The 27,850-nt window shown below is 38.9% G+C and overlaps 1 protein-coding gene across 5 annotated transcripts in view; it reads left to right on the top strand.

Moving 5' to 3' along the window:
* USP25 (ubiquitin specific peptidase 25) overlaps positions 1 to 27,850 on the top strand; it is a 153,128-nt gene that overhangs the window by 50,833 nt on the left and 74,445 nt on the right. For 4 of the 5 annotated variants that reach the window (XM_074997567.1, XM_074997597.1, XM_074997587.1 and 1 more), the window contains 3 exons: positions 4,267 to 4,390; positions 8,322 to 8,484; positions 24,202 to 24,288. In XM_074997567.1, coding sequence (XP_074853668.1) covers positions 4,267 to 4,390; positions 8,322 to 8,484; positions 24,202 to 24,288 — 374 coding nt within the window. The remainder of the gene's footprint in view (positions 1 to 4,266; positions 4,391 to 8,321; positions 8,485 to 24,201; positions 24,289 to 27,850) is intronic. The other variant, XM_074997607.1, reaches the window with a different exon arrangement.

The raw sequence follows: 27,850 nt of genomic DNA, 5'->3' as shown, positions 1-27,850 counted from the left end.
TGAGAAGAGAAGTACAATTTATAAAAGAAAATCATATGGTACCCGAGCTAAAGCCCTTTGAAACCAATTGAGGAATTTCTGTTGACGTCTGTGGGCATGGTACCAAACACTATGGCTATGTCTGCACTAGCCAAAATCTTCAAAATGGCCATGCAAATGGCCATTTCGAAGTTTACTAATGAAGTGCTGAAATACATATTCAGCGCCTCATTAGCATACGGGTGGCCGTGGCACTTTGAAATTGATGCGGCTCGCCGCCGCACAGCTCGTGCAGACGGGGCTCCTTTTTGAAAGGACCCCGGCTATTTCGAAATCCCCTTATTCCTATCTGCTCATAGGAATAAAGGGACTTTGAAGTAGCTGGGATCCTTTCGAAAAGGCACCCAGTCTGGACGAGCCACGTCAATTTTGAAGTGCCGCAGCCACCCACATGCTTATGAGGCACTGAATATGTATTTCAGCGCTTCATTAGTAAACTTCGAAATGGCCATTTGCATGGCCATTTTGAAGTTTTTGGCTAGTGTAGACACAGCATATATAAAGTAAAACTATTTGAATGGTGGTGTATAATTACATAGCACATTTACAATACTTCTCACTTGCAAAATTTTTAGAAACAAAGTGTCAGAAGGGAGTTTTGAGTACACCAGTAAATTTTGGTGATGTTCTTAGCATTTAGTCCATTAGCAAACATTTATAGTATTAAAATATGTGCCTCATATGATCAAGGAAAATATTACAGTTTTGGCAAAGTGCTAGTTGACTTTGACCTCAAAATATTTTGGAATGTGCTTTTTTTTGTTTTGTTTTTATTTTGTTTAAACAATGGGAATTTGTGTCTGAACTGAATGAAGGGTAGTTTGCAGTGAAAATATTACTGTGTTGGACCTTTGGGTGTGTGTAAAGAAAAGATTTAATTTTTTTATTTTTCACTATAATGCTGTCGCTTCCTTTTAATTTGTGGATAAGCAGATCTTTCAGTTATCTGCATCTTACCAACCCTAATGAAAAAGACATTGCTGCAGGAATGGCCACCTCTCTGAAGGCGTGAATAATGTAATCCTAGATTTATCTAATTCATGGGTATACTCATTTACTCCAACCTGCTTTTTCCCAACATACCCCAAACTAACCTTTCCCATCCTTATTAGTTGTGATCACAACAAGCATTCTAACCGGAAATACATTAAACTTCCAGTGAGTCTGCAAGGGTGCCCAGTGACTACCTGAAAATGGGTAGAAAATGTAGAACAACAGATTAGTTATGAAATTCAGAGCTGTAAATCCATTGAATGGTTTTGGTGATGACAGAAAATAACATTTTTTGTTACATTTGAAATTTTTGAATAACACGAGCAGGTCTCCAAATCAGTATGCTGCTCATTGGATAGCACTCCCAACAACTTCACTGCTGGCCTCTTCTTTGTGTTTTTTATGTTTTTATTTGCCATCATTGAAAGGTTCCTAATCCAGCTTGGAATGCCCAAGTCTCTGTCTGCAGGCATGGTTCCATATTTGGAGCTTGCCAGATGTTTTGTCTGAATTGGTATTTACGGAATATTAAAATCCATAACATAACAGGTGTTAGTTTCTTTCTCAACCAAGCGCCTTATTGTCATAATTGATGTAGCTGCCTCTGGAGTGAGGTTTGCAAGACTGAGACTCAAAGTTCTTTTAAAGAAGAATAATCAGGAACCTTTTCCTAGCATCACAAAGATATTTTAAGTAAAATCAGTTACTTCGTTATTCTTGCTGCTGTTTATTGCTGTTTTATAGTTGTGCTGTAGCTGTATATATTGCTTTACAGGCAAGAAGGCATGGCTGTTGCTTCTAACGGTTTACAATCTAAATTAAACTGAATTTTGACAAATAACACAGACTCTGGTAGAAGCTGGAGAGGAGGAATGTAGTGGGAGAAGTGTTAGTACTATGCCTAATTTCTGAAAGCATCAGAAAAGAACTGTCTTTTTTCATATCATCAGTCCTTCCCTAGCTTCAGTTTATGTTTGCTATTGCTGTGTAGCTATGGAAATGATTAACATCAGACATTCCATGTGTTATTTTGATTCAACAGAAAGTATCCACCGCCACGTAAGGCCGGGAAAATAAGGGCTACTTAGTTCATCACGGGCCAATCTGTCAGAAGAAGGCTAAAAAGAGAGGTTCTTGGGAACAAGGTACAGAGGTTAGCCAGTAAAAGGGGAAATATAAATAAGTTACCTCACTCTCTCTCCTCTATAATACCCAGCTTTTTATCTTTTCCTTCTGTCACCCATGCTGTATCTGCTTTTAACAGTTTTTAGGCTGGAACAGTCCCTGGGCCTAGCTTCTTTATTTGGCTTTGTTCTAGCCCTTCAGAACAAGAAACAAAGTTAAAATGGCAGTGTACTGACACTGGTTTGATGACATATGTGAAGTACACATGATGGTCATCTTTGTACAGCATAACACCTTCCTCATCACCTCTCCATGGCTGACTTGCATATCGGCCATGGGAAGTCTGATATCTTCAGTCTTCTCCTACTAGCAGTCTTGCACATCTGGCAGTTGTTCTCATTAGCCTGACTGCTCTTTGTAACTAATACTTTCCAAAACGCAAGTGTTTTTCTGGTAAGAGTTCTCTGCTTGAGTGTGGAATGCATAATTTAGCAGCTAGAGAGAAAAAGTGTATTTCCTTCTCAGAGTAAAGAGTAGTTTCTGCTGCTGTACACAGTAGGCTGGGAAGCTTCATGTAAGTTTTATTTGCTGGCAACTGAGGGGTTTGCTGTTGTTTTTGTGAGTTTTTTTGTTTTCTAGTTTTTGGTGATGATTGGGATGGTACGAAAAGTAAAAAGTAGGCTTGCGTGTGATTTTTATTCATTTGATAAACAGAAGGGGTTTAGATGGATTGCCAAAGTGGGGATTCTTATTTTAAACGTCATTATCTGTACAATTTTTCTTTTGATATTTTGGTAATTGAATATTGTGTTGGATCCTTTCACTAAGACTGAAGGAAATTCGCTGTGTTGTTTATTTTCAAACTGAAAAAGCAGTATGAGGAGCAGAATGGGAGGCAAGAAGGAGGGAAAGGACTATTTAGTGTAATAATAGGCTGGCTCCTCCCTTAGGTCTTAATGCTGCAAATGCTCATGTATGTAATTACCTTGCCCATATCAGCAATCTCATTGACTCTGTGCGTGCGTGCGTGCGTGCGTGCGTGCACGCACAATTATGTCTGTATACAGTAAACTCTTCCATATCTGGAACTCTCAAATAACTTGACATTTTAACCAGAAGTAAATTTTAGTTTGCTGTGTATAGTACTACTGTTGCACTTCCACTGACAGCATTCTGCCTCTCTGTGATGGGGTACAATGCCTTTGTCGACCGTTTCTGTTGACCAAAAAGCTGTGTAGATGCTCCGGGGGGGCCTTCTGTTGACATACTGGGCTTCTGGTTCACTGGGCAGCCCTGTTTGCTGAGCTTCTGGTTGGCCGTTCCGATGGCTGGGCTGTCTGGCAACTCTGTTGGCAGAGCGGATTGCTCTTTCGATCCACTTTTGTGTGTGGATGTCATCTGTTGACAGAAGTTTTTCTGGAAGATCTCTTCCAACAGTAAACTTCTGTTGATAGATCATAGTAGTGTGAACATAGCCTTCTATTATCTAGAATATTTGAATATCCAATAACCTTCCAGTCCCAGGGCTGGCAGGTATGAAAGAGTTTACTGTAGAATACACACACAAATGTTTGCAAGATTGGGTTTGTGCTTGTGCTTTGTTGACATTCGGTGCACACTGCTCCATATGAGGAGATAGCGAAGGTATCCTTTAAGGAAAGGCTATATGTGTATATGGAAAGATTAGTATCTTGGCCCTGATAAAGATGGTTACACCCCTGTATTTAAAATCAGCAGTGGAAAAGGGAAGCTTGCAGGAAGCTATCAGTTTGCCGAACCAGTCCTATATTCATGGGTAACTTGATGGAAACCACTTTGGAAACAGAAAGGTTTTGGAAAAGTGCGAAATTTCCCTTTGTAACTAATACTTTCCAAAGCGCAAGTGTTTTTCTTTTTCTTTCTTATTTTAATTATCAGGTAGGAGAGGAAGTAAGCAGTGAAGACATTAAGATTAGCCTTGGCAAGCAAACCAAAAAAAAAAAAAAAAGTGAATTTTGAGGAGGAATTTACGTGGTTTAGCTGTCCACACTGGTTTTGTATCCTCTGCAGTAAGACTTATTTTTCATTCTGTTTCACTTTTAATTTGAGAAAGATAGTTTTGCTTTTCAGATGTGATTGATCTCACTGGAGATGATAAAGATGATCTTCAGAGGGCAATTGCCTTGAGTTTGGAGGAATCAAACAGGGCATTCAGGGAGACTGGAATAACAGATGAGGAGCAAGCCATTAGCAGGTAAACAAACAACTTATATAAACCAGAAATAAAATTTTAAAAGAATCAGAGATTGGCCTGTGTTGATTTGAAAAAAAATCTAATAAAGAAGAAATCGTTAATTGTTATCTGGTGTGCTGCTGCCGTGTCTGGCTTTAGGAGTTTTGCTTTACTGCATTGTATGCTTTCTGTTGAAAAACCAGCCCTTTATTGTGAGAGTAGAAATTAATAGTATATTACATGGATGCACATTTGCTTAACTACCTTTGGTCACTGTTTTCTGAAATCAGACGTAAAACTGAACGGTATTTCTATTGTGTATTGGAAAAGAGTTGAAACCAAAATAGGATAAAGAAGCTAACCACTTCTGCATGTGTGTGCAATGTTCATTATTTTGATAAAACCTTCTCACTTCTGTGACCTGGAAGCATAAAGATTTTGTTAGTCTTCTGAAATTTTAGCAGAAACAACAAGTAGCGCATTACAGATGGCCCCGTTTTTCAGTGGAAAACATTTGTTTCCAATGGTTAGAACTCTGGCAAACATTCACCTTTTGGACTGAAATTTTCTAGATTTGATTTTGCGTAAGGGCTGACAAACTTGCCAGGCCCTGGACAAGGTGGGGGCTGGCCTACATGGGGCAGAATCTCGGGCAGAAGGGCTAGCCTCCCTCAAAACAACCCTTCAACACCGCCTGGACCATGCCCTTTGGGACTCTGGCAGCGATTTAAAGGATTTGGGACTCCAGCTGCTGCTGCTGTTGCTGCAGTAGTGGTGGCAGAGGCTGGGAGCCTTGAGCCCTTTAGAATCTCTGGGCCCCAGAGGGCAGCTGCCCCTTGTCCTTCTTGTCCCTGTTGGCAGACCTGCCTATGTTTCAGCAGCTTGGACAAGGGGGTTGTTTTTGTTTTTTAGAAAAAAATTTTTTAAATGGGAAACCATCTTTAGTAATCTTATGTCTGCCCTCAGTTGGTGGTGTGCTGTGCATTCCTATGATGCCTACAGAAGCTAAGGTGCTCAAGCTGTTGCTTTATCCTCCATAAAGTCCCTTTAGCCTGAGACAAGTTATAGTTAGGAGATCCACCAAAAACCTGTATTGTTTAGCAAAGTCAGAGATAGAATGAAAAGTCTTCTTCTCTAAAGGGTAAATTTCCCACCTTCCACTACATTATTTTTTTAATATAATCTGTGCTAATTGCAAAAGTAAATATGTCCATGAAATATAATCTTCCAGATGTGTGCCAAGAACTGTGTGGTGGCCAGGGTCCTTTCATTAGTAGACTAATTAAAAATGTCTTACATGCCTTAAGCAGGCAGGTGGGGCTGAGACAGGAGGGAAATTTTCTCCTAGTAGTTACTTTAGTTGGCTAGTGATACTGTTCTTCAAGTTTCAGAATGTGTATATTCTGGCATAATTTGCACTAAAATAGTGCTCTTTTTTAAAGAGAAACATAGCTTTCACTGTCTTCTCATATTTCATTCAAAGAGTTCAGCTCTTCTGAAGTGTATCTTTTTGTTGAGACTGTTCTCGTAGTTGTGCCCAAGGGTTAGGTGCATCTTGCAGGATGACTTCCTATTTTGTTCTTTGTGCTTTGGCCTCTATTCAGTCTTCAGGATCTTCTGAGTTTAGATCTTTTTATTTTTCCTCATAGTCACTTTTCCACTCCACAAAAATTGCCAAAAGTGGCCTTTTAAATCTTCTAATCTATACATAAGTACTGTGAATGTTTTAACGATATCCTGTTTTACGTATCTGACTTATACAAGTAACATATTGGATCTCTCTGGTCAACCCCATACAGTCTCACCAAAATTTAAAAAACAAACAAACAAAAAAAAAAACCAGAGTTTGTGCTAGGGACAGGCTTATCTTTCAATTATAGATGGGTGTATTATTCATATAATGTTAGATCTGAACCACAAGCCATATACAGAAATTTCAAACTTAAGGTTTACAGATACACTATGTCAGTTTCTTATGGGATTTTAGGCTTTATTTTTGTATATATAAAGCTTCATACAAATAGACTTTTTTTTTCTTGTTGGATGCTAACATCATTCCTTTGCTGTGTTTTGGAAGTTTTGCTCTGTTCTGAAAACCAGAAAGGGAAACTTATTTATTTAAAAAAAAAAAAAAAAAAAAAAAAAAGAAAATGGAAACAACGTCAGATGTTACCACCTGTTTTTGTTTATCAGGCTGACTGAAATGCACAAGTCAAATACAAACTCAAGTGGCAAAAGCAAAACTGGAAAACTCAGTTTTAATAATTGAAGGACATATGTATCTCTTAATTTGGTGTTCTCACTGTGGGGAAAATTTTCAAAGGCACAAATTACAGGAGCCTAATAAGTTTGCTGGGGAGGACTTAAGATTTTTACATCACGAATTTATTGGTTTGCGTGATCACTATGTTCTTGAAACGTTACAGTAATTTTTGGCATTAAGATACCATGTTTCATAGATCTGGTCAATAACATATTTTTGAGAGAAGTGCAACTATAATGGCCTTGCATGTGCCCAAACTGTTGCTATTGAGGAGTATTGATTGGTTCTATTGTTTTAAAATAAAGATGTCTTTCTGCCCCGCTGAATCACTCTGTGACCAGTTTTACAGTCCAGCAGGCTCTCCATAGGAACCCTGCTTGCAAAGGCCTCCTAAGAAATTTACTCCAGGGTCATCTGGACTGTCTCCCCCACCCCCGCTTTTTTTTTTTGATTTGGCCTAGCATATCTCACATGAACTATATAACAGTATAACCCATTCTGACAAGTGTTAACCAAAATGACTTGTAAGCCAGAGTTTAAATTATAGTTGCTGTTCAATAAAAATATAACATACATTTAAAGCACTTTATTGAAGTCCCCTTTAAAAGCCATAATCAAATAGTTGCTCTTCTCCCAAATTGTAGCTGTCACCTAAAACTGTCAAACAAATGTCAGTGATTGTGAAAGTGAATTTTAAAAACATGTATTTTTTTGTTACTTTTATCTTTCAGGCTTTCTCAATAAGCAACACTGATGTTTGCTAATATGGGGAGCAATTTGTTTGAGTTATTAGCAAAATTAAAAGTAAAACGCCTACCCAACAGTGCTCTAGATAGACTGATCTCAGGGGTGTGAACTCAGTAGGATTTATGAGCTTTTGTTTCAGTGTGTGTTACACTTTTAGGTAAAGAATGAATGCCTTGCATGTGAGCAATACAGTTTTTAACAAATAATGTTAAGTCTTGAGTATTCTAACTCCTCTGTGTGGGAGCCATTTAAGATTTTTTTGCGTAGGAGAGAATGTTTTTCCTAATCCAAAAGGCAAAGTTGAACTATGTAAGGCAGTGAGTCCAACACAGAGGATGTAGGTATGGGAATCCAGAATCATGGTTTCCATTATCTGCTTGTCACTGGTATGCTGCATGATCTTGAGCGAGCTAAATTTCCTTCATTACAGTTTGATTAGTAAACTGGTGATGACGATCTTCCTAAAGCACTGTGATATTTGTGGATGAAAAGTGACTACTGGTAGATTCTCAGTCTGCTTCTCCCTTTCCCCCCCCACCTCTCCCACAGGCCCTTCATTGTCTACTTGATCCATTTAGGGCCCAGTTTTAAATTATTAGTCTCAGCTAACTTGTTACTTTCCATTACATAGCAGAATTAAAAGTAGATATCCTTCAGTCATGAAAGCTTTCTCTATTTATAAACATGCGTATGTAATGCCATTTATTGCAGAAATTCAGCTACAGTGCTGCATCTTGCAAGTAAAGTGCTGTCTTTTTTCAGTGTGTATCATGGCACATAAAGTGTTTGGTAACTATTATCAGATGTATTCTTGACTAAACAGTTACCAAATCATTAAAGTTATTTTATGTAGTAATATTTTGAAGTGTAAATTACATATTACACTGTTGTCTTATCGTTGCTTTACTTTTAATTTTTCCATTTCTCTTTCTGCTTTCTAAGAGTCCTAGAAGCCAGTATAGCAGAAAATAAAGCAAGTTTGAAACGGACACATCCAGAAGTGTGGAGTGATTCTCCAAACCCTTATGATCGAAAAAGGCAAGACAGTTGTCCGGTTGGCTTAAAGAATGTTGGAAACACATGTTGGTTTAGTGCTGTTATTCAGGTAAGTACATTTGCTGATTAGCTGTATGTGCCTTTGTATTAAAAGCTGTGCAAAATTCATTGGCAATGATGGAAAGTTTCTTAACTAACTTTCACTCTGTACTTTCAAAACTAAGCAATAAGACATCTACATATTATCTGTTTATCATGTGCCTATAAATGGTCATACTGGTTTTTATGAGTGCATAGTGAATTGCTGATCTCATTTAGATTAGTCGGGTTAAACATAAGTCACAAAACTTTTTAATAAGAAATGGCATAATTTTTCAAAGGTTATAAATGCCAGTAGATCATACTTGCTTCTTTGGCAGCTGCTGGTGCTCAAACTGTTTGTTTGAAAGTTAAGGAATAAACCTTTTAAATAAAATTTTATGTGCTGATGACTTAGAGGTGGGAAAAGGACAGGGGCTGACTGACCTCTGATGCTGCAGCTCTTTTGGTTAGGATGCTGCGATCCCACCACCTAACAATGGACTGTTCATAGGTCAGAGGCAGAGGGAAGACCTTTGCAAGAGAAGAAAAAAGTCCAGTGCAGCCTAAGTCATGTCTGTCTTGGGTCAGTCTGGATAACATTATGCTTATAAGAAGCACGCAGGATCTTTTTAGAGGGAAAGGCAAGAATGCTGCTTTTATTGAGAATACAGTACCATTATATTATATGCATATAACATACATAGTTTACTCAGAGGCATATACACACCTGCACAGACTGTCTTGTGGTTGCTTATAATTACCACAGGTTGCTCACTTTAATCCATTGGTTGGATGTATTAGAGGTGAGTGTGGAACCAGGTTCTTTAGATCCAGATCGATGCTCCGTTGTTGACAAGATGAGAAGAGGAACCCAATCCTTTAGTGGTGCACACACCTTTTATAGCTCTCAGTCCATAGTCCTAGTTCTGTCCCACTGCCCCAGGCACTATGAGTCACCAATCAATGGCAGGTGGGTTTTATGCTTTCCCATTACCCCAGGTTTCTGTATAACTCATCACTTACAGATGGGACTTAATCTTCCTCACTGGGTGGGTCACTGCTGTAGAGTCCAGTTATTATTGTTCTTCAGCCACCAAGTCTTTGTTGTCCAGACAGGCTGGTTCCAGAGGGTAACTCTCTAAGCATCCACATTCACACTTGCAGGTGGCTCTCTCACACACGCGCTCCCACACAGACAGCACAAGCTTTACAGGCTTAATACAAAGTTAAAATGGAGTTTCAAATACAGTATGGAATCTGGTACAAAGTGTCTATAAATATAAAATAACCAATAAAAAGGATAATACAAAGGTACAAAGTAGTATAAAATAGCAAATCTAAAGAGTAATACAGAAGTCTGTGGTCTGCTAAAAAGATATAGGGTGATACAAAGGTACATAGTAATACAAAATTTCCACTAAAGATACATTGCTATCCACGGTTGCTACAATAGCCCAGTAAATGGGTGCATACAATCTGTTTACCCATTGTGACAGTATGTACACCTGGTATGAAAACCTTACTATCTTGATATAATTACGTATACAAAACACTTTTCACTTTTCTTTTGTAACAAGGTGAAAAGAACATAAGTTCCACACTTATTTTATGATTAAATAGCAGTCCTGTAGCACCTCAAGAGTCTAACCAGTTTACTATGTCATGCGCTTTCATGAATAAGACCCACTTTTCCAGATGAAAAATGAAGTAAAAAAATAGAATCCAGGGTTCAGCTTGCAGGGGGGCAACCCCCTGAGGTGTTTTTTTTTTTTTTTTTTATGATTAGTATATAGCCATTAAGGTTAAATACACCCCACTGTTCTCATTCTGGTGTGTGCCTGTTGCTGATCCTGCCAACAATAGCGGAGTGTACATTTAGATAGGAGCGGGTTCAGCGAGAGCATTTTTCATAGCAACAATTTTATAATAACTTCATAATATCAACCAGAATTCAAAAATTCTACAATCAGGTTCCACAAGTTATCAGACAGCCCACCACTCTTGGAAACTTATATTTTTGATTATTTTTTTTATCCAAAACTTAAATTGAGAAAGAAGCTTGACTTGGTAATCCTTTGATTTGGTTTCTTTACCATTCCTATTCACAGAATGCTTTGAGATTTCCAAGAAGAATAAATTCTGTCATTCTTGAAAATGGTTTATTTTCCAATTTGATTTAAGAAAAAATCAAACATTTCCAAGAAAGTTTTATGGATAGTCTTGGTCAGCGGTTTTTAAACTTCATTGTGGCCTGACCCACTTCTTATGACAAAAATTGTTACGTGATCGCAGAAAGGGAGACCAGAAACTTAGCCTGGCCAAGCCCTGTCCCCCGATCAGGGGAGCCAAAACTGAAGCCCGACAGCTTTTGTCCTTGGCAGGGGGCATGTAATCTTAGCCCTGGGCTTCAGATTTACGTTTGCTGGGTTCCAGGGCCAATACAACTTGAGTGACTCCATTAAAATGGGGTAATGACCCACGTCCTGACCTGCAGTTTGAGAACCACAGGTCTAGATTTTGATCCATCAGCCAGTGGAAATGCTGGACTCTGACTCGAGAGTTTAAAAATGTATGCTAGACCTATGATCTCATGTTAATTGCACTCAGTATGCAACTTTGCGTCTTGAAGCTGGATTATAAAGCTGGTCAGTTTTTTACTGTGAAATTCTATAGCATTTATAATATTACACCCTTGATAAATACTATATGTACTGTTCATATATAGAATATTTCGTTGAAATAAAACTATAGTTGTATGGTTTTCATCTTTTTTTGTAAAAATGTAGGTTTTACAGGTTATCTAGGGTATGTTTCAGACAACCAGGCTAATGTAATGTGTAGATTAATTTTGGACATTATCTAATTCAAAACCACAGGATGGGTACACTCGTTAGGTTGCATCACCTATAAAAATATTTCAGGCTTTTTTTAGGATCATTTTGAAACGTAAGACATTTGATTAGAGGTCAGCAATATCTAGTTTTGCCTGTGTGAGTCACAATAATATACTATGCAACGTAGTACAAAACAAAATAAAAAGAAATACAAAAATCAATGCGTTTTGGATTTATACTGAATATAATGTTTTGTAATGTACCAAGCTTATAAAAATGTGCATTTAGCAGTTTAATAGGTATGGTCTCTTCTTCAGTATTACTTGGCTTCTACTTGTTAATTTCTCAGCCAAGTTTGATTTGAACATGTGATCATTTTCCAGTTTCATCGGAGGAGTGAAGTTACTTTGAGCAATTGTTTACAGAGTGGCACAAGAAGCAAATTTTTCTAGAAATGGCATTTATTCTGTATTGTGTGAAAGCATTTTTTCTTTTTTACTTTGAGTCAGGAAGAGGACTTTTCTCAATTTTTATTTGAAGACTAAACTTCAGTGAAAAATAAACTAGATTAAAACAACCAAATTAATTTAGATGTACCATAGCTTTAAAATAAATTTGGCAAATTAATATAGGGCTCAAATAGCAAAATAGAACATATCTTTAAGCTGTGAATACTACAAATGAATCCATGTTAAAACCAAGTAGTTGTTAAAACGTGTTTTCTCTCTACTTATCTGCCAAGCCCTTGGAGTATTTTTCGCTTCAGGTACATTTGAGAGAATCACTATCATGAGAAGTATTAAGAAATACATGTGGTTGCCCTTGTATGAGTTTAGAAGTATTAACTTGATAGAAGTGTAAAAACCTGAGAGTTTAGAATGTTTTCCAAGTCTTTCTGTCTACTTTATATGTTCATAATTTTACCATTCTTACTCCTTTCTAGTTTGTAGCATTCAAGAGAGATATTGTTTTTATATGAGGGACATGCATTCCTTTATGCCTAAAATGGGACTATTTCATCTTTAGCAGCTCTTCCCCCTATCTTGTGACATGCTCTAGAAATTAATTTTTTTTTTTTTTTAAATCTGAGCTGAAGATTTTTTGGGCCCCTGAGCAATTATTTATCTTGTGAGGGGGCTTCCCACTATCCCAACATCACTACTTATAAACAATAATTAATATTGCCTGTGCAAACATTTGTGTAATAGCACAATTATGTTTCCCCATACTGGAGCATGTGCGAAGGATGCTGGGATGCCGCCTTTTAATTATGTTTCAGCATGGAGTGTCCTGGTTAGTGACTTTTGCCAGCAATCTTGTTTGTTCATCATGCTCATTTGTAATAGTGCTCTCTGTTAAGTCCTCTTTCTCCTGGGTCTGGGCACCCTTGACTCTACTTTGTGCTAGATTTTTTTTTTTGTTGTTGTTCTCAGGTTCAGCTTGTTTTGTACTTATTTCGTGCATCCTCTTACAGAAGTGGAAGTGATTCAGACTTCCTTACCAACTATGCTTCTTTTCAACTTCTTTTTATGTCCCCCCAATGTCGTCTTGCTTTGAACTGAGTATATTCTTTACTGCTCAGAGACTTAAAGGTGTGTCTGTATTTTTCAGTGAGACAGGTTTTACAGTATCAAGCGTTTGTCTGGACAAAATGTATTGAACTATGTTAAAATACTTAGAGGTCATTGCATATGATTTTTATACAGAAAGCTAAGACTAATGTAAACACTGGGAAGTTTTATGTTCTTCAAAGGACTTCTGATTTGACACACTGAACAACAGATATAACTTTTCATTTAGTGGTTTTAAAAGGAAATACTTGGGAAGAGAGGAATGTGAGTCACTGACTCCTGGAGCCATCCTTTTGAAGCTGTCTCTCTGCTTACCTATTCATAGTCTCTGCAGCTGCAATATTAGATACAGGAGGGACTCACTAATTTATGAAGGAGCTAGATCTAAGCAAAAATGGTTATGATCTGGTGACCTCAGTTGAAAACCTGGTGTGGCATTTGGAGGACTTATCACTGACCAGAACCTCTGTTGAAGTTTGGAGGTGATCTCTGGTGAGCCTGTTAGCATACTTACAGGTCCTTTTATTGTTTTTTGATGTTTTCTGTGGAATGCTTTTACCTCGAGAATAAAAGCGCTTGATTAGAAGAAGCTGTTTGGTAACTTATGATTCTAGCAATTTACATTGTTAGTCTCTGAAGAGAAAACAAAAGTGCAGCTTAGACAGTCTGTCTTGCTGGTGGAGATCACACTATAGTCAGGAGAAATAACCCAGTCAGGAAGGAATGAAGAGACAGTTTCCCTAGTCCATGATATTCACCAGATTTCCTTTCAATGTTAATTTCTTTTTCCTATCAAACAATCCTGGTGCCCAGATCCAACTTCCAGTGCTGATTAGCTGCCAGTTGCTAGGAAGCATCTTCTCTCTTCCTCAGGTTTCATACACAACTTGATGTCATGGTGGTTTGTGTCAGGATTCTCATGCTTGGCAGAGAGCCACAATTTCAAGCCCAGTAAAGTAATACATATTTTCAAACTAATTAGTACTTTACACACTGGGTAGCTTGAAGATCTGCATGTTTGCCATGGGGTTTGGGGCACAACCCAGACCGTTCAGGGGGTGTGTTTCCACTTGCCCTACAACACTGAGTTGCTCACTGTGCTTTGTTTCTTTAGCTTCAAAATGTGGTAGAGAAGAATTGACTGAATTTAGGGTTAATGTGGCGAGAGAGAACTCGGAGAACCTGGTTTTATCTTGATTGATAGTACAGACTGAACCTTTCTTGTCTGGCACTCTCTCATTGGGTGGCAACATCCTTGGCCTTGTATGATTTTAGTTAGCCAGATACTATTTATCATGGGTGTGGCCAAAATTCCTGTGGTCCCATAAAGTTTGTTTACAGTGACCAGTCCTGGTTCTCAGTATTTTGTGCTGTTATTTAGCTCTAATTTACCCCTAAACATCTTCTGAGAACCCAGTAAGCAGTGGAAGTGTTGGTATTGATCTCCCGTAATTCGGCAGCTAGGTTCCAAGGATGTTGGAAATAGAAAAGTTTTACTTGTAGCAATATAGGTACAATAGGGTCTCGCCATTTGCAAGTGCCACATTTGCGAATTCAGTTATTCGCTAGTGGCCTTGCTTCCTCGGGGCTACTGGACTAGGAGTGCCAGTGGCTGCCGCCATTTTCCCCAGGGCTCTGAGGTCCCCCCTTCACGAAAATCAACATTTGCGAGGGTTCTGAGCACAGAACCCTCACGAATGTCGAAACCCTACTGTAGGTGGGTCATCTAATGCTTTTCACTGTGAAAGATTCTTGGGTTTTTTTTGTTTGTTTTTTTTTTTTTTTTTTAAAGAAACTCCATTATGTGCATTTCATTTTTTGAATTTCTGCTAGAGAGCTTTGGCTAGGGAAGAGTCTTTTCTTTGTCCCTTGAAATTCAGTTCGGGTTTAACTGAGCAATAAACTGGTAAAAATAATTGTTTAGCACCTTTTGTTTGCATGGCGCAGGGGAACTTCTGCAGCATGCAAAAATTTTTGAACATGAATATTCCAGAGAGCCGGGCTTTGCAAAAAAGGAGCCTCATGCAATGTGGGACTCCAAACCTGACAATTTGACCTTAGCATCTCCCTCTTCTTTTCTCCACCCACAATAGTAAAACAACATGACTACATAGCTGAGGAGTTATCCCAGCCTCTGTGGTAGAGAGGGCTGCAATAGTAGGGGTGATCAGATGTCCTGATATTTGGGACATTGCCTTATATAGGTGCTGATTCCTTTCCCAGTCCCATCCTGATTTTTCACACTTGCTGAATGGTCACCCTGTGTAGCAGGTTCCGTGCCACCGCTCTCCCCGAGCTTCAGCATAGGGTGCCTGTAGCACGGCCTTCTCCTGTTGTCAGTGGTATATTTCAAATGGCAGATGTGTGTTGCATGCTTAAATGTCAGGATTTTGAATCCCTGATGCTGCATATTTGGGTAGTTAGTACAGAATTTGTTTTTAATGCTAAGATTTTTTTTTTAAAAAGCTATGTCACACTGTGCCAAGTCAAGCACTCAAATAAAAATGCTATTTATCCAGCCTTAATTAGTTCTCCATATCCACAGATGTTATGTTGTAGATATAGTATTCTTTCCTTAAGGCCACTGCCTCATTCGGTGTACAGGATTGATGTGGAAAGAGGCAGAATTATGTTTGCCCTGGCCACCAGAAATGCCAGATTTATGAACTTTAAATGTTACTGTGCAACCAAATAAGTTTAGTTTTTAACATGGATTTGGGGTAGGAAACTTGTAGAATGTGTCTCTCTGTGCTACTTACTTTCCCTTTAAAGGGTATACTCGTCCCTTGTTAGAGTACTTTATTTACGAGTACTCACTTAAATGAGGGAACACACCTTTTGTTTACTGGATGAACAAACTAGAGTAAAACCAAGCTTTTTGAAAGTTTTATTCGGCATGTTGAAAATTTTGATAGATTAGTTTTGCACCCGTTAAATTTATTTAAATTTATTGGATTACTTGTTACAAACTAAATACATGTATAATAACCAGCATCAGCTAAAATCTATCCAAACTGTAATAATTTATTTTCTTCAAGTAGCAATATCGTCTGATTTTGAAAGGTGTTTTTGGGCATACTACTCAACAGTGTATTTGATAATGCAGAAAACACAATCTCTGACATGATCCCCACTCTGTGGTACTAAAATATAAATAGTGAATACTATACAGACACTATGCTGGAAGAGCTGAGGAAGCATATTACAGTGTTGAAATACTTTTATTAAATATGTAGAAGCCCTTGCAATCGATGGAAAATGTTGCATATTAGTTAAGTTCTGTAATCTAACTGAAGAACTTTGTAGAAATCCGTGATGGTTCTCTTTCTCTCTTTATTAAGCCAACTTGAAGAGAGTGAATTTTTTGGGGGGGGGGGGGGGGGGGGAGTGGGAGGCTGGGTCAGCTGGGATAAACTCTTCTAAATTTTCTCCCAGCATACATCTTAGTTTTGCGTTTTTTCTCTCTCTGACTCTTAACTCTTATTTTTTTCCAGCAAATTAACATTCATTCCGTTTTGTGCTGCTGACACGTTCTGATCATGCACAGCTGCTCAATCTGTGGTGTCATTCTGACCACTGCTTTTCTACTCATCATCGCTCTAGGAATCAGAATTCAGTGTGGCAGAAAACTCATCCAGACTGTATATAAGCTCATGGGAAGAAAGCAACAGTTATTCTTATACAGGAAATGAAAACTTGAATGATTCTAGGATTAAAATAGGCATCTTATGAAATGCTGACCATTTTATTCCATCTGTCTGCAACGGCTGTTTTAATTGCTACACTTTATAATTGGAAGAATGAATGTCTCATTATTTTCTGTTTTCATCACTTTAGTAAGCACAATGGTTTTCTACAGCCTTTTAATGTTGCCAGGATCCATTGTTTTATAGGTGGTATGTTTGCATTTGTGGCACACAAAGAATGTTTCACCAAAATCTGACTATCAGTTTGTGTTTCCCCAGTTGGACAAGCTCTAGAATTCAAAATCACTTTGACCTCTGAATTTGAAAGAATATGACTAATGTGAGGGGTTCCCTTAACAGTTAAATTAACCTTTCCTCATTGCTACTACAGGGTGAACCTCTCTAATCTGGCATCCTGGGGACCTGACCAGAGCCAAACGAGAGAATATGCTGGACCATGGGAAATTGATATCGTCTGTCAGATTACCAACACTTCACTGATTTATGGGCTCTTAGGCCATGTCTAGATTACAGTAATTTGTTGACAAGTTTTTGTTGGAAGACATCTTCTGACAAAACTTATGTTGACTGATCGCAACCAAACTGCCAAGTGGATAACAGATGCAATCTGATCTGTGAGCAGAGAGTGGCCAGATTGCCTGGCTGCTCTACTGGCAAAATGGCCAACTGGAAGCACAGCAGACAGGGCTGCCTTGTGTCAAGATCGGCTTTCTCTCAACAGAGGCATTATGCGTTGTGGGGAGTTTGATACAGCTGTCGATAAATGTGCTGTGTTCTGTCCATCTACTGTCGACAGAAGGCCTTGGGAATCTGGATGTTCCCTGGGTTTTGTTGAGAAAACACCAGTGTAGACATAACCTTAGAAAATATTTAGGGGTAAATAGAACTAAATAACAGCACACTGAGAACCAGGACTAGTGGCTGTAAGCAAACTCTCTGGGGCCGTGGGAAACTTGTTCACATCAATGATAAGCGGTCATCTGGCTGGCTAAAATCATGCCGGATTAGGCATGTTTATAGACAAGAGAGTTCTGGATTAGAGAGGTTGACCTGTACTGTGAAAATAATTTTGAAAATACATTAGTTACTAAGTTATGTGGGAAACTTGCAATGTGAGAAACAAAAAAATTAAATTTTGCCAGTCTTTTTCTAAATATAATTATTTTTCCCTTTTTGCCTTAGAAATCAACTAAAAACAATTCACAGCATAATATTTTCAAACCGTCCTCATACATTTGCCATTGACGCAACTGTTTCTTAGTACTGTATGCTGATAGGCTGCAGAAAGTGTCTGTCTGAGATGACATAAAACGGCACATTGATGGTCCTGCATCTAGAAGCAAAGTTAAAATGCTCGTAATCCAGAAGAATTACTGGGTTTTTGTTTACTATTTTAGTATTATAATGGTAACTGGTACTTAAAATAGTGAAGAATCTGGTGATTCAGTTTGCTGGATTTAACGGTTTTCAGTCTCGTCCATGTCAATAATATAGTGCAATATTGAAGTAGTTAATTATTAGTCCTTAGAGTATGGAGGATATGGATGTTTAGTGTTGTGCAGTAAACCCTTGATTTAACGGACCCTGATATAACGGATTTGGGAAATAATAGACCCTGTCTGCCAGCCCTCCCACCCTCTCCCCACAGTAAATGCCGGAGACTCACCAGAGCCACTGCTGGGGCTCGAGGAGCTGCCGAAGTGGCTGCGGTTACTGAGGCTGGAGAGGCCACCGTAGTGGCTGTGGCCTCCAGTGCCGGAGGAGCCTGGCAGGCGCTGCAGCGGGGAGCAGTAGCTCTCCTCCCCGACCCCTGTGTGCATGGAGCATGTTGGCACCCAGCGGCTGCTGCCTGCAATGATGCTGAGCAGCAACCATGGTGTAGGAGACTGCTGCCTGCTGGCAGGCTGGGGGTGGCCAAGCTCTACCTTTGCACAGGTGGCTCAGAGCTGGGGGCTGGAGAAGCCTCAGAGCTGAGAGCTGCAAAAGGTAGACGAGTCCACGCTGACATTCAGCTCCTGTCCTGGTAATTGGGAGAGGGAAGCAGAGGTGTGAGGGGAAGGGCGGAGCAGAAGACAGAAGTGAGTGATGTTCTGGGAAGGTCAGTGCACCATCATACAGTACAACCATTTGAACATAACAGACTTTCTACATTAACGGACATCCCTTCCCCCCATAAGTCCATTAAATCAAGGGTTTACTATACACTGAAAGCTGTATGTGTCATATTATTTATGATCCTTTAACACCTAGAAACCATCCATAAACTCAGGATCATCATTTTACTTCCCACTTCCAAAAAAAAACAAAACAAAAGGTGATCCCTACCCAAAGTAGAGTCATACAGTAAGTCTGTGTGTGTGTGTGTGTGTGCGCGCGCGCATGCACACGCAGTGTAATCTTATAGTTTGTGTGAATATAGTCAAATCTTGCTCCCTTCTGAAGAGCTGGATGACATGTCTCATTTTCTTCCCATTTTCCCCAAGCTGGGAGCATTGGCTTACCTGCCTGCCTGAGAATTCTCATCTCTGTAACATTGGTCACTTTTTGTTCTTGCTGGTTCCTGAGGGAGACTATATTAACAAGCAATGGGGATGAGAGGTGACTGTGTCAGGATAGGTCAAGACTTGATCGCCACAGGACTCCTGCCTTGTTTCCCCAGCAGCTAGAAGACCCTTTCTGACTGGATTATTGCTCTCTGGTGCATCTGATGTAATTTGTCAGATGTTTGGAAATAAATTAATTTCTAAAAAGTTAGAATACTGTGCTTGCTTCACAAAATAAAATCCACAAATGTGTAAAAATGTAATAGTGAAGGCCTTTTTGAATGAATGGGTTTTTCAGTATTCCTTAAAATGGTTTTGTGCTGTGTATCACAAATCACTGCAAAAAGTTTCTGAATATACAGTAAAGAACACAAACTCACTAGTAAGAATGTTTGTTTGATTTTAAAGTCCCTAAAAAGGACAGTTATTTCTGGTTGTTGGCCACTGCAACTTTAGCTCCTATGACATGGAAGACCACCACCTGGACCCGTGCTTTCTCACCAAGGATTCATCTCTCTTAGAGCAAATATTTAATTGTTACAGGTTTAGGGCTATATATAGTAACAAATATACTTGCCTTCTGTTAAAATGTTTTTAATGACTACTTATCATGATATGAGTCAGGGTATACTAAAGATTCCTTTTCATCCACGTTAATTGCTTGTTTAGCTTTTTGGGGGTTATTTCTCCCCTGTCCTACAAGTTTGACTTTGGAGTTAATTCTCTTCATGTAGTATGCATGACAAGTATTCGAATGCAAAACATGGCGACAAAGGAAGCTCACTCCTACCCTAATTTATGTGGCAAAAATGCGTGTGGGGAAGAAAAGATTCAAGTAATCATTCCATTTGTGTACTGTTTGGATTTAGAGTAGGGACCCTTAGCTAATACAGGCAAAGAAAAATAATTGTGGCAAATGATGTGAATAATCTTTATAGTGACTTTTTTCATAAGAGCTTGAGTGATTAAATATATATTAAAACATGAGGTTTTTAAAAACTTTTTAATAGCAACAGTAGAATTGGAAATTAACTTTAAGAAATAAAATGGCTGCTTAAACAACTGGGATTTTCTACAGCCCAGAAAATATGTACTTCATCTTCTGTCTGGGCAGGAAATCATAATGTTGTAAATTATATTCATGGCATTACAAAAATGTTCCCTTAAATATTTTCCATCAGTGTGCAGAAATAAGTGTTATGTGCACTGAGTTGTGTGAATGCGCACCATCAGTAGAAATTAAAAAAAAAAACAAAAAACTGAGGGTGCTGTGCCAATCAGCTGGGTGTCATTTAAATCTCTCCTGAGCAGACACACAAGCACACAGCTTGTAGAGAACACTGCATCATGGTGATGATCTTCATGGTTTCAACTCATCAACACATAAAATGGAAATATAACTTCACAGGAGAAAACTCAATCTTATCCTGTGCTGGTGCCCAGTGAGAGGGGAAGACAGACCAATAGTAGATCATCTTCATGTCCTTTCTTCATGAAAACAGTAGCGCATAGTAAGTATGTGTTTTTTCCTGGGGAGGGAGGGGGCAACCCATTTGAAATGTTAGCACTATGCGACATCAACAGGAGGCTGTGGTGTGAGCTAGCCTAAGCCACCCTAAACCACTTGGTAAGAAATGATGGTGCACAGGTTGTTCCTGATCAGAAGGGCATGAAAGGTCACCCTAGAATCCACGGCCTCAGGAATGTTTGCTTTCAAGGACTTTGTCTGCTTGTGTGAGGAGCCATAGAGCATACAATTGGACTGAAAGGGAAATGTACACATCTGTCATATGAATGGGAAGAGGATAAGACATGGCTTTTTAGACCACACTTTCGAATGATGAACTCAGTCTGCTGGCTGAAGGACAGAAAAGTCTTTAAAAATAACATTTCAGAAAAGAGAGGGGACGTAATTATGGTGATTTTCCCCCCCCCCCCCCCAGTTTCTTATAGACCTAGTACAAGGCTGTCTGAAATTTCTTTGCATTCTGAGGACACCTGTTCTGCATTTACAGGTTGCAGGTCTATTTAGGCCTGTCAGAAATAGAAATATGCACGGTTACCTCTGCTCCTTCCAGCTTTGGAGTCAGGACCCCAGGAAAAGACAGATGGGAAATTTAATGAAAAGTATAAAAAGTTGGTACAAATCAAACATGAGTGATTGTTTCTGTATTTCAGGATATCAGTGAAAACTTTCATTAATAGTAAAATTTGGATACTGATTGATTCTCTGTGCTATTTTAGGAAGTCATTCATTCAGCCTGAGTTCTCTTAGGGTTTTTTTAGGCATCATGTTCTTTATATGTTAAAATTTGTATGTTTTAACAAGCTGAATTTTATTACAGGCTGATGACACGATCTCATCTTAGAAGGATATGTATTTCTTATACTAAACAGGCAATCAAATTCTCTGCTGTTAGAAATTCTACGGTAACACAGACATTACTTAGCTTACTAGTTCTAATAGTCAAGGCAAGAGTCAGTATGACAAACTCTGGCTCTTTGTTATTTGTCTTTTGGTACTTAATTTCTGTCTCTCTTAGTCACATGCCATTAGTATTTTACTCTGTGCAGGTTTCCATAAGACTCTGCAGGCAGTAAAATGCTGAGAATGGGCTGCTGTAAATATGGTGTGAAATTACAATAAGTTGATGGTTCTGGACTTGGGTACCTTGTATGAGAAATTGATGACAAACCTGGATAAATCTGTTCTAAAAACATAAAAGTGTATAAAGTGTATAAAATAAGTTTTTAGACACAGATGTTTATTACTCTTGCAAGAACGGTCAAGAAAAGATATGCAAGTTCTGTCACAAGAGGCTTTTCCAATATTTGGCCCATCCACGTGGTGCCAAATGTTGGAAATACCCCCTGTGTCAAGCCCCCTCTATTTCCTCATGGAACAAGGTGTGCACGGATGCCGGCAGAATGCTTCTGACGAGAAGATCTCTGGACGTGTGCTCTGTCAACAAAACCTCTGTCGACAGAAGTCTGCAGTCTAAACATAGCCTTGGATTTGAAGTCGAGGCTTACCTTAGTAAAGTAGCAAGTACTCTGGTGATATGCCCAAGACACTAGTTTGCCAAGAGCTTGTTAATCCTAGAAAGGGGTGTGTTCAAATTTGTCAAAACATCTGTGTGGGTGGGTGGGTGAGAGAGAGAGAGAGAAATTTGGCCAGTTCATCGGCCTGGCTGTATGATGGCACTTCAGTTAGTTATGGCAAGACGCCACTCTTGGGACTTTATCTGTCAAATGATTTTCTGCGTACATATAGCAGTGCTGTATCTCACTTGAAAAGTCAGTCAACAAAATATATAACATCATGCGAAGTGATCTTCTCTTCTTCTGGAACAGCCTGCTCAATTGCCTCTTCTATCACTATGGCTCTCCCTTCAACTTTCTTATCTAGGTCTTTCTCTGTGACTGCATTCCTAATCTTCTCTTGGAGTGCTGCTGTGTACACATTCCCTATTTCTTCCTCACCATGTCTCTTCTTTTCTTAAACTGTGTCTTTAAACTTTCTCTTGGGTTTCATTTTGATGAATCACTAGATGGTGATATCCAGTCCTTGGAAAGTTCGGCACTGATGTTACGCATCTTATCAAAATCACGTCTATCATGTTCTTGGACTTCCCATCATTCGATCGCCTTGTCCACTTCCTACAGTCCTTCTGTTGGAATCTCGTGTTGCAGATCACCATCTCATGTTCCACAGCAAACTCTAGTAGTTTTTCACCTCATTCATTTCTTTCTCTGTATCCAAACCTTCCCATGACTCTCTCCTAACCTTTGTTATCTTTTCTGATCTTCATGTTCCAATCTTCTCTGATGAGCAGTACATCTCTCTTTGGTATCTCTTCCAGTGTCTTTGTCAAGTCTTTATAGAATAGCTCAATCTCTTCCTCTGCACTGTCTGAGAAATACTAGGAATGTCCTCTATTAAGGTACTTAAGGATGTGGGAAGGATTTTAATATTTAAAACAGCTCTTTTAACCCTTTATTGAAAGAGAGACTGTTGGAACTTGAATACCATGATCTTTCCTTCCAGCTGTTTTTATATTGAAAAACTTCAGAGTCTTAAACATTCAGGATAAGAATAAAATGCTGTTGCAATCAGGTTTTACTTCCTTCCCCTGTGATTTGATTATAAGCCTACTGATTCTCAGTGGGCCATGCAGTTTTAGGTCACTTACCCCATATGGAATCAGTTGCAATATCTCAGATGTTTATTGGGTAAACAATGTGACTCTGTAAAATTAAGAAAAATACCAGCAGAAAAACGTAACATTCAGGTAATTCTTTATCTGTCGTAAAGTCACAAAGGGCACAAGAAGTCTCCACCATTCCTCTTCTTGCTGATCATTTTTAATATATCCAGGTTCAGATTTTGCTGTTCTTACATTTAATAGTTGCTTATTGCACAAGCAGTCCTACTGAAATGACTGGGGCTGCTTGCAAAGTACTGCTCACTATAAGTAAGAGCAGCAGAGCCTTGCCCTGTGTTAACTTTGGAGAGCCTTGACACTTGAGCTCAAGTTGCAGCAGCGCAAAAGATTTGGGAGACCTCAGGTCAATTCCCAGCTTCACCACAGACTTTGTGTGTGATGTTGGACAAGTCAGCAAGAGTTTTTGGAAATTGTGGATAATAGTACTTTTCTATCATCAATAATGTTGTGAAGCTAAGTACCTGAAAGATTTTGAGGCATAAGGCATTTGCTGTAAGTTGAAACCTAGCATATTTGGTACAGAGGGTAGGATTCCTTTAGGACTGAAAGATATTCCATTTCTTATGTTGGAAATGTCAGCTTAAATATCAATTATTAAAAGGAAATTTTATTTTACTATCATCTTAATTTTTTTATTTATATTCTGAAGCCTCTAAAAGACATCATTCAAATGACATTTTAAACTATGCCATTTTATCAAAAAGCCAAGTTTTCAATCTTAATAATCTTAGTAACGTGTATAAAAGGAACTTCAAAATGGCATTTTTGAACAATGAATTTATTTTGCTAAGGTACATTTGAAAGATTTTGCTTTCACCTGCAAAAACACTTGATTTTTTTTTTTTTGTTTTCTTTCTTTTTCAGTCATTATTTAACCTTCTGGAATTTCGAAGATTAGTTTTGAACTACAACCCACCTGCCAGCGCTCAAGATTTGCCTCGAAACCAAAAGGTAAAATTAGAAACATACATTTCCCGTGACTAATATGGCATTTCTGTACTAACTCATTATATTGGCTGACTTCTAATTTTTACTGACTTCAAAGGCACGAAATATATTTACTTTTTGTAAGAAGGGCTGTTTGGAAACATTGTAAGTTCCTGGTAGAATGTAGTACTGGGAGGAAGGAGATCTGGCTTTTGCTGACAGTTCTATACTTGGAAGGCGTAGATGGCTCATTTATGCTAGCATACTGTGCTGGCAAAATAAGTCCAGTATATATGCACCTTATAGCAGTAATATTGCACTTGTTAAAGGTTTCTACCACTCTTTTGTTGTTGAGTGCTGTACTATTAACTGACTCATCCTCTCACAACATAATTGGGAGGTAATTCGGAGGAAGGTTGGTTTTGTGCCTATAACTCTAGAGTGCAACTCAAGGTGGAATTCGGAGCTCTGCCTCAGACTTCCTGTGTCATCTTGGATGAATTACTTAATTTCTCTGTGACTCAGCCCACAATTTGACAAAATAGAGATAATAGTAAACACACCAATGAATGAAGAAGTTGAGAAGATTGATTTGCAGCGATGTAAAATGGTGGCAAGTGAAGCCTGGAGCTGTTTATGGTCTCATTTTTTTTTTCCAGAGGTTAGGGACCTCTGGTCACAATATCTCTCTATGAATCATTTCAGTAAGACCACAAGATGGTGCAAAGATGGTACCATGTAGGAACTTACTCAGGCTATATCTATACTAGATTAAGAAAGTCAACTGCAAACATGCAATTCTAGTTACACCAGTTGTGTAGCTAAAATCAGTGTATCAGTGGTTGGCTAACTTGTCTGTCTAAACTCGCGAGGAGTACAGGGGGTTGACTGAGACCCCTGAGAGTTCGGTTTTCTGCATTCATACTAGCAGTTAGTAGCCAGTTGCTTGACTCAGCCATATCCACATCTTCATCCGCATCATTTTCTTCTAGTAAGCAGTTTTCCTTATGTTTCATTCTTGAAATGAGGCCCTGCAGTATCATCTTGCACTGTTAACACTTGACACAGTTTCCTTTGTTTACCCCAGGAATGAATTTCTTCATAATATTCCAGAAGGGTCTTTCTTACACCCAGAAGCCATGACAGTTTTTCTGTGGCAAAAGTGTGGGGTGAACACAGGAAGTTGTATGTGTGTGTGCTGAATAATGCCTTCCCTTTGGCTTTTTAGTCCACTCCACTGTTCCTTTCTGTGCTGCCTCCATCCTTTCCTGTATATTGCCATAACTCTCTACTCTGCCCTGCTTGGCAAAGGTACACCACCACATGCGCAAAGAACAAAACCGATCCCATCCAGCTTGCATCTTTCTTTACATGTTACTGAAAGCCTGGAACTTTCAAGAAAGACGAGCTAGAGTTAGGCTGGACAGACTACAGCCATTAATTCATATTTTATGAGACTCTAAGGGCTTGTCTACACAATGCCCCCACCTTTGAAAGTCACATGTTAATCAGGGCGATGTGCAGCACTTCATGAGGCAAATTCTACCCTGTGGCAACTTCGATGTGGGGAGTAAAGGCACTTCGAAGTAGTGCAGGCACTGAGAAGTGCCCATGGCTACTTTGAAGTTTGACACTTTGAAGTTGTCACCCAGGGCGGAGGGGGGAGGGAATTAGCCTAATGAAGTGCTGCATATTCACCCCAGCACTTCATTAGTAATCTCCCATTGCCCTGATTAACATGCCCTCTTTGAAGTTGGGGGCAAGTGTAGACCCAGCTTAAGTGTATGCGTATCATGTTTGTGATGTGATTTGTAACTGTTATTTTCAAATGAGTAATTTTTTTTTGCATTTCTGAAAATAATATATATTTATCCACCCTGTTTTATAGACCATTCCAAGGGAAATAAATAACGAATTGATGTACATTCATCTCTTTATCACTGAAAAGTGGCCATCTCTTTGCTGAAATGCTTCTTTCTTCTTCTCTCAGCAATGGACTAATGAAGGGGCCATGCTCAACTGAAACTGCAGGGAGGAAACAGAAAAATTACTGTTTAGCAGTTGGACAAATGTCAGAGCAAAGAACCTTGCCTTTTAGGATGCATCCTCACTAGGAAACATGTGTTTTCTAAATTTGTATTAGCTAACATGATAATGAAAGCCATGTTCATGCTAGTAATTAATTTGGAAAAAATTTCGTCATTCAAAGGCGTGAAAAAACTAAGTGGAAAAGGTGCCCCAAAAAAGTTACTTGAGTAACAATACAGGTGCTTTGGGAGTGGGAGTACAAGTCACCGGCACCCCTCTGGAAAACTGCTTGAATAAAAGTATGTGTGCACGCACCAACCCACCCCTTTATTGTACTCAAGTATCTAGAAGCAAAAGCAGCTGCACTTGATCTCAAGTAACTTTTTCGGTACTTTTTCCACCTGTGGAAAAAACACGTCCCTGAGTGATATGTTTTGCTGGCATAAGCACTTAAGTGCAGTGCTGCTAGCAGGAGGCACTCTCCTGTTGACCTAGCTACCTCTGCTCTTTAAGCTGGTTTTATGATGTCAGTGGGCAAGCTCCCTCCCATTGTCATAGTTCAGCTCTCTGAGCATTTTTGCAGCATTCATTGCTACAGTGATGCCACTGTAAGGTGGTAAGTGTATAGATGACCTAAAACAAAATACAGTCTTCGTGGAATATGGAATGGTATGTATACTTTTAACATCAGCTAGCAGTGGAGCTAATCTCTTCGTCTTCATTAGGATTGTATCTTGTGTTAGCCATCATCTGTTAGGTAGCATGAGTTAAGAGCGCATCTTTTTCCTCCTATTGCAGACAAGGCCTTACCACAGATTTTGAAGATCTTTCTTCTATATATCCTTGTGCTTTGATGGTTTGAAAGTAGGCTTGGGTAGTAGGCACTCCATGTTTTAATTTTGTTTTTATTGTTGACTTTCTGTGAATGGGTGTGGTTGGGAAAGTGATTTCAACCTTGGTTTTAACTCTTAACACTGATGAAAGAGATGTGCAGATTGACATAAACTTCCCTTTATATAGTACAACAGAGCATATCTCTTGCAGCACTGAAGCATTTCTTCAACACTGTCCCCCAGTCCAGTTATTTAACTAGCTTTGCTCAGTTTAACAAATGCTTTAAGTAGTAGGTTGGCTTTAGGACACTTGCACTTACTCAAAGAGTTGTGCAATCCACTATTATCGTCATAGTTTTGCTGCTGGCATGATGGGGAGGCAACAGAGTCTACTGTGATTACATGGTGCCGTATTTTGGCCTGTAGAAGAGGACACAGCCTTATGGATTATAAATGAGACATTATTATAGTCTTAAATCTATGTTTGTGTGAGCACATATTTGAGTTTGAAACTAATGTAAAAAAGGTAGTGATACTGATTTTCATATTTGCACGAAGTACGCATTTTCAACGACATTATGTTAGGAAGAAGCACACTGGCAGAATTTAAATAATATGTCTTAATACATTGAAAAACCTCCATAATTATGAAAATTTGTGGTACAGTAAGGTCTCAGAGTAGGCAAGGGTTCCATTCCACGCACCCTCGCATAATCTGGGTTTCA

Source organism: Carettochelys insculpta, chromosome 1 (assembly GCF_033958435.1).
Source record: "Carettochelys insculpta isolate YL-2023 chromosome 1, ASM3395843v1, whole genome shotgun sequence".
Taxonomy (NCBI): Eukaryota; Metazoa; Chordata; order Testudines; family Carettochelyidae; genus Carettochelys; species Carettochelys insculpta.
This window is presented reverse-complemented; position numbering and strand designations above follow the sequence as displayed.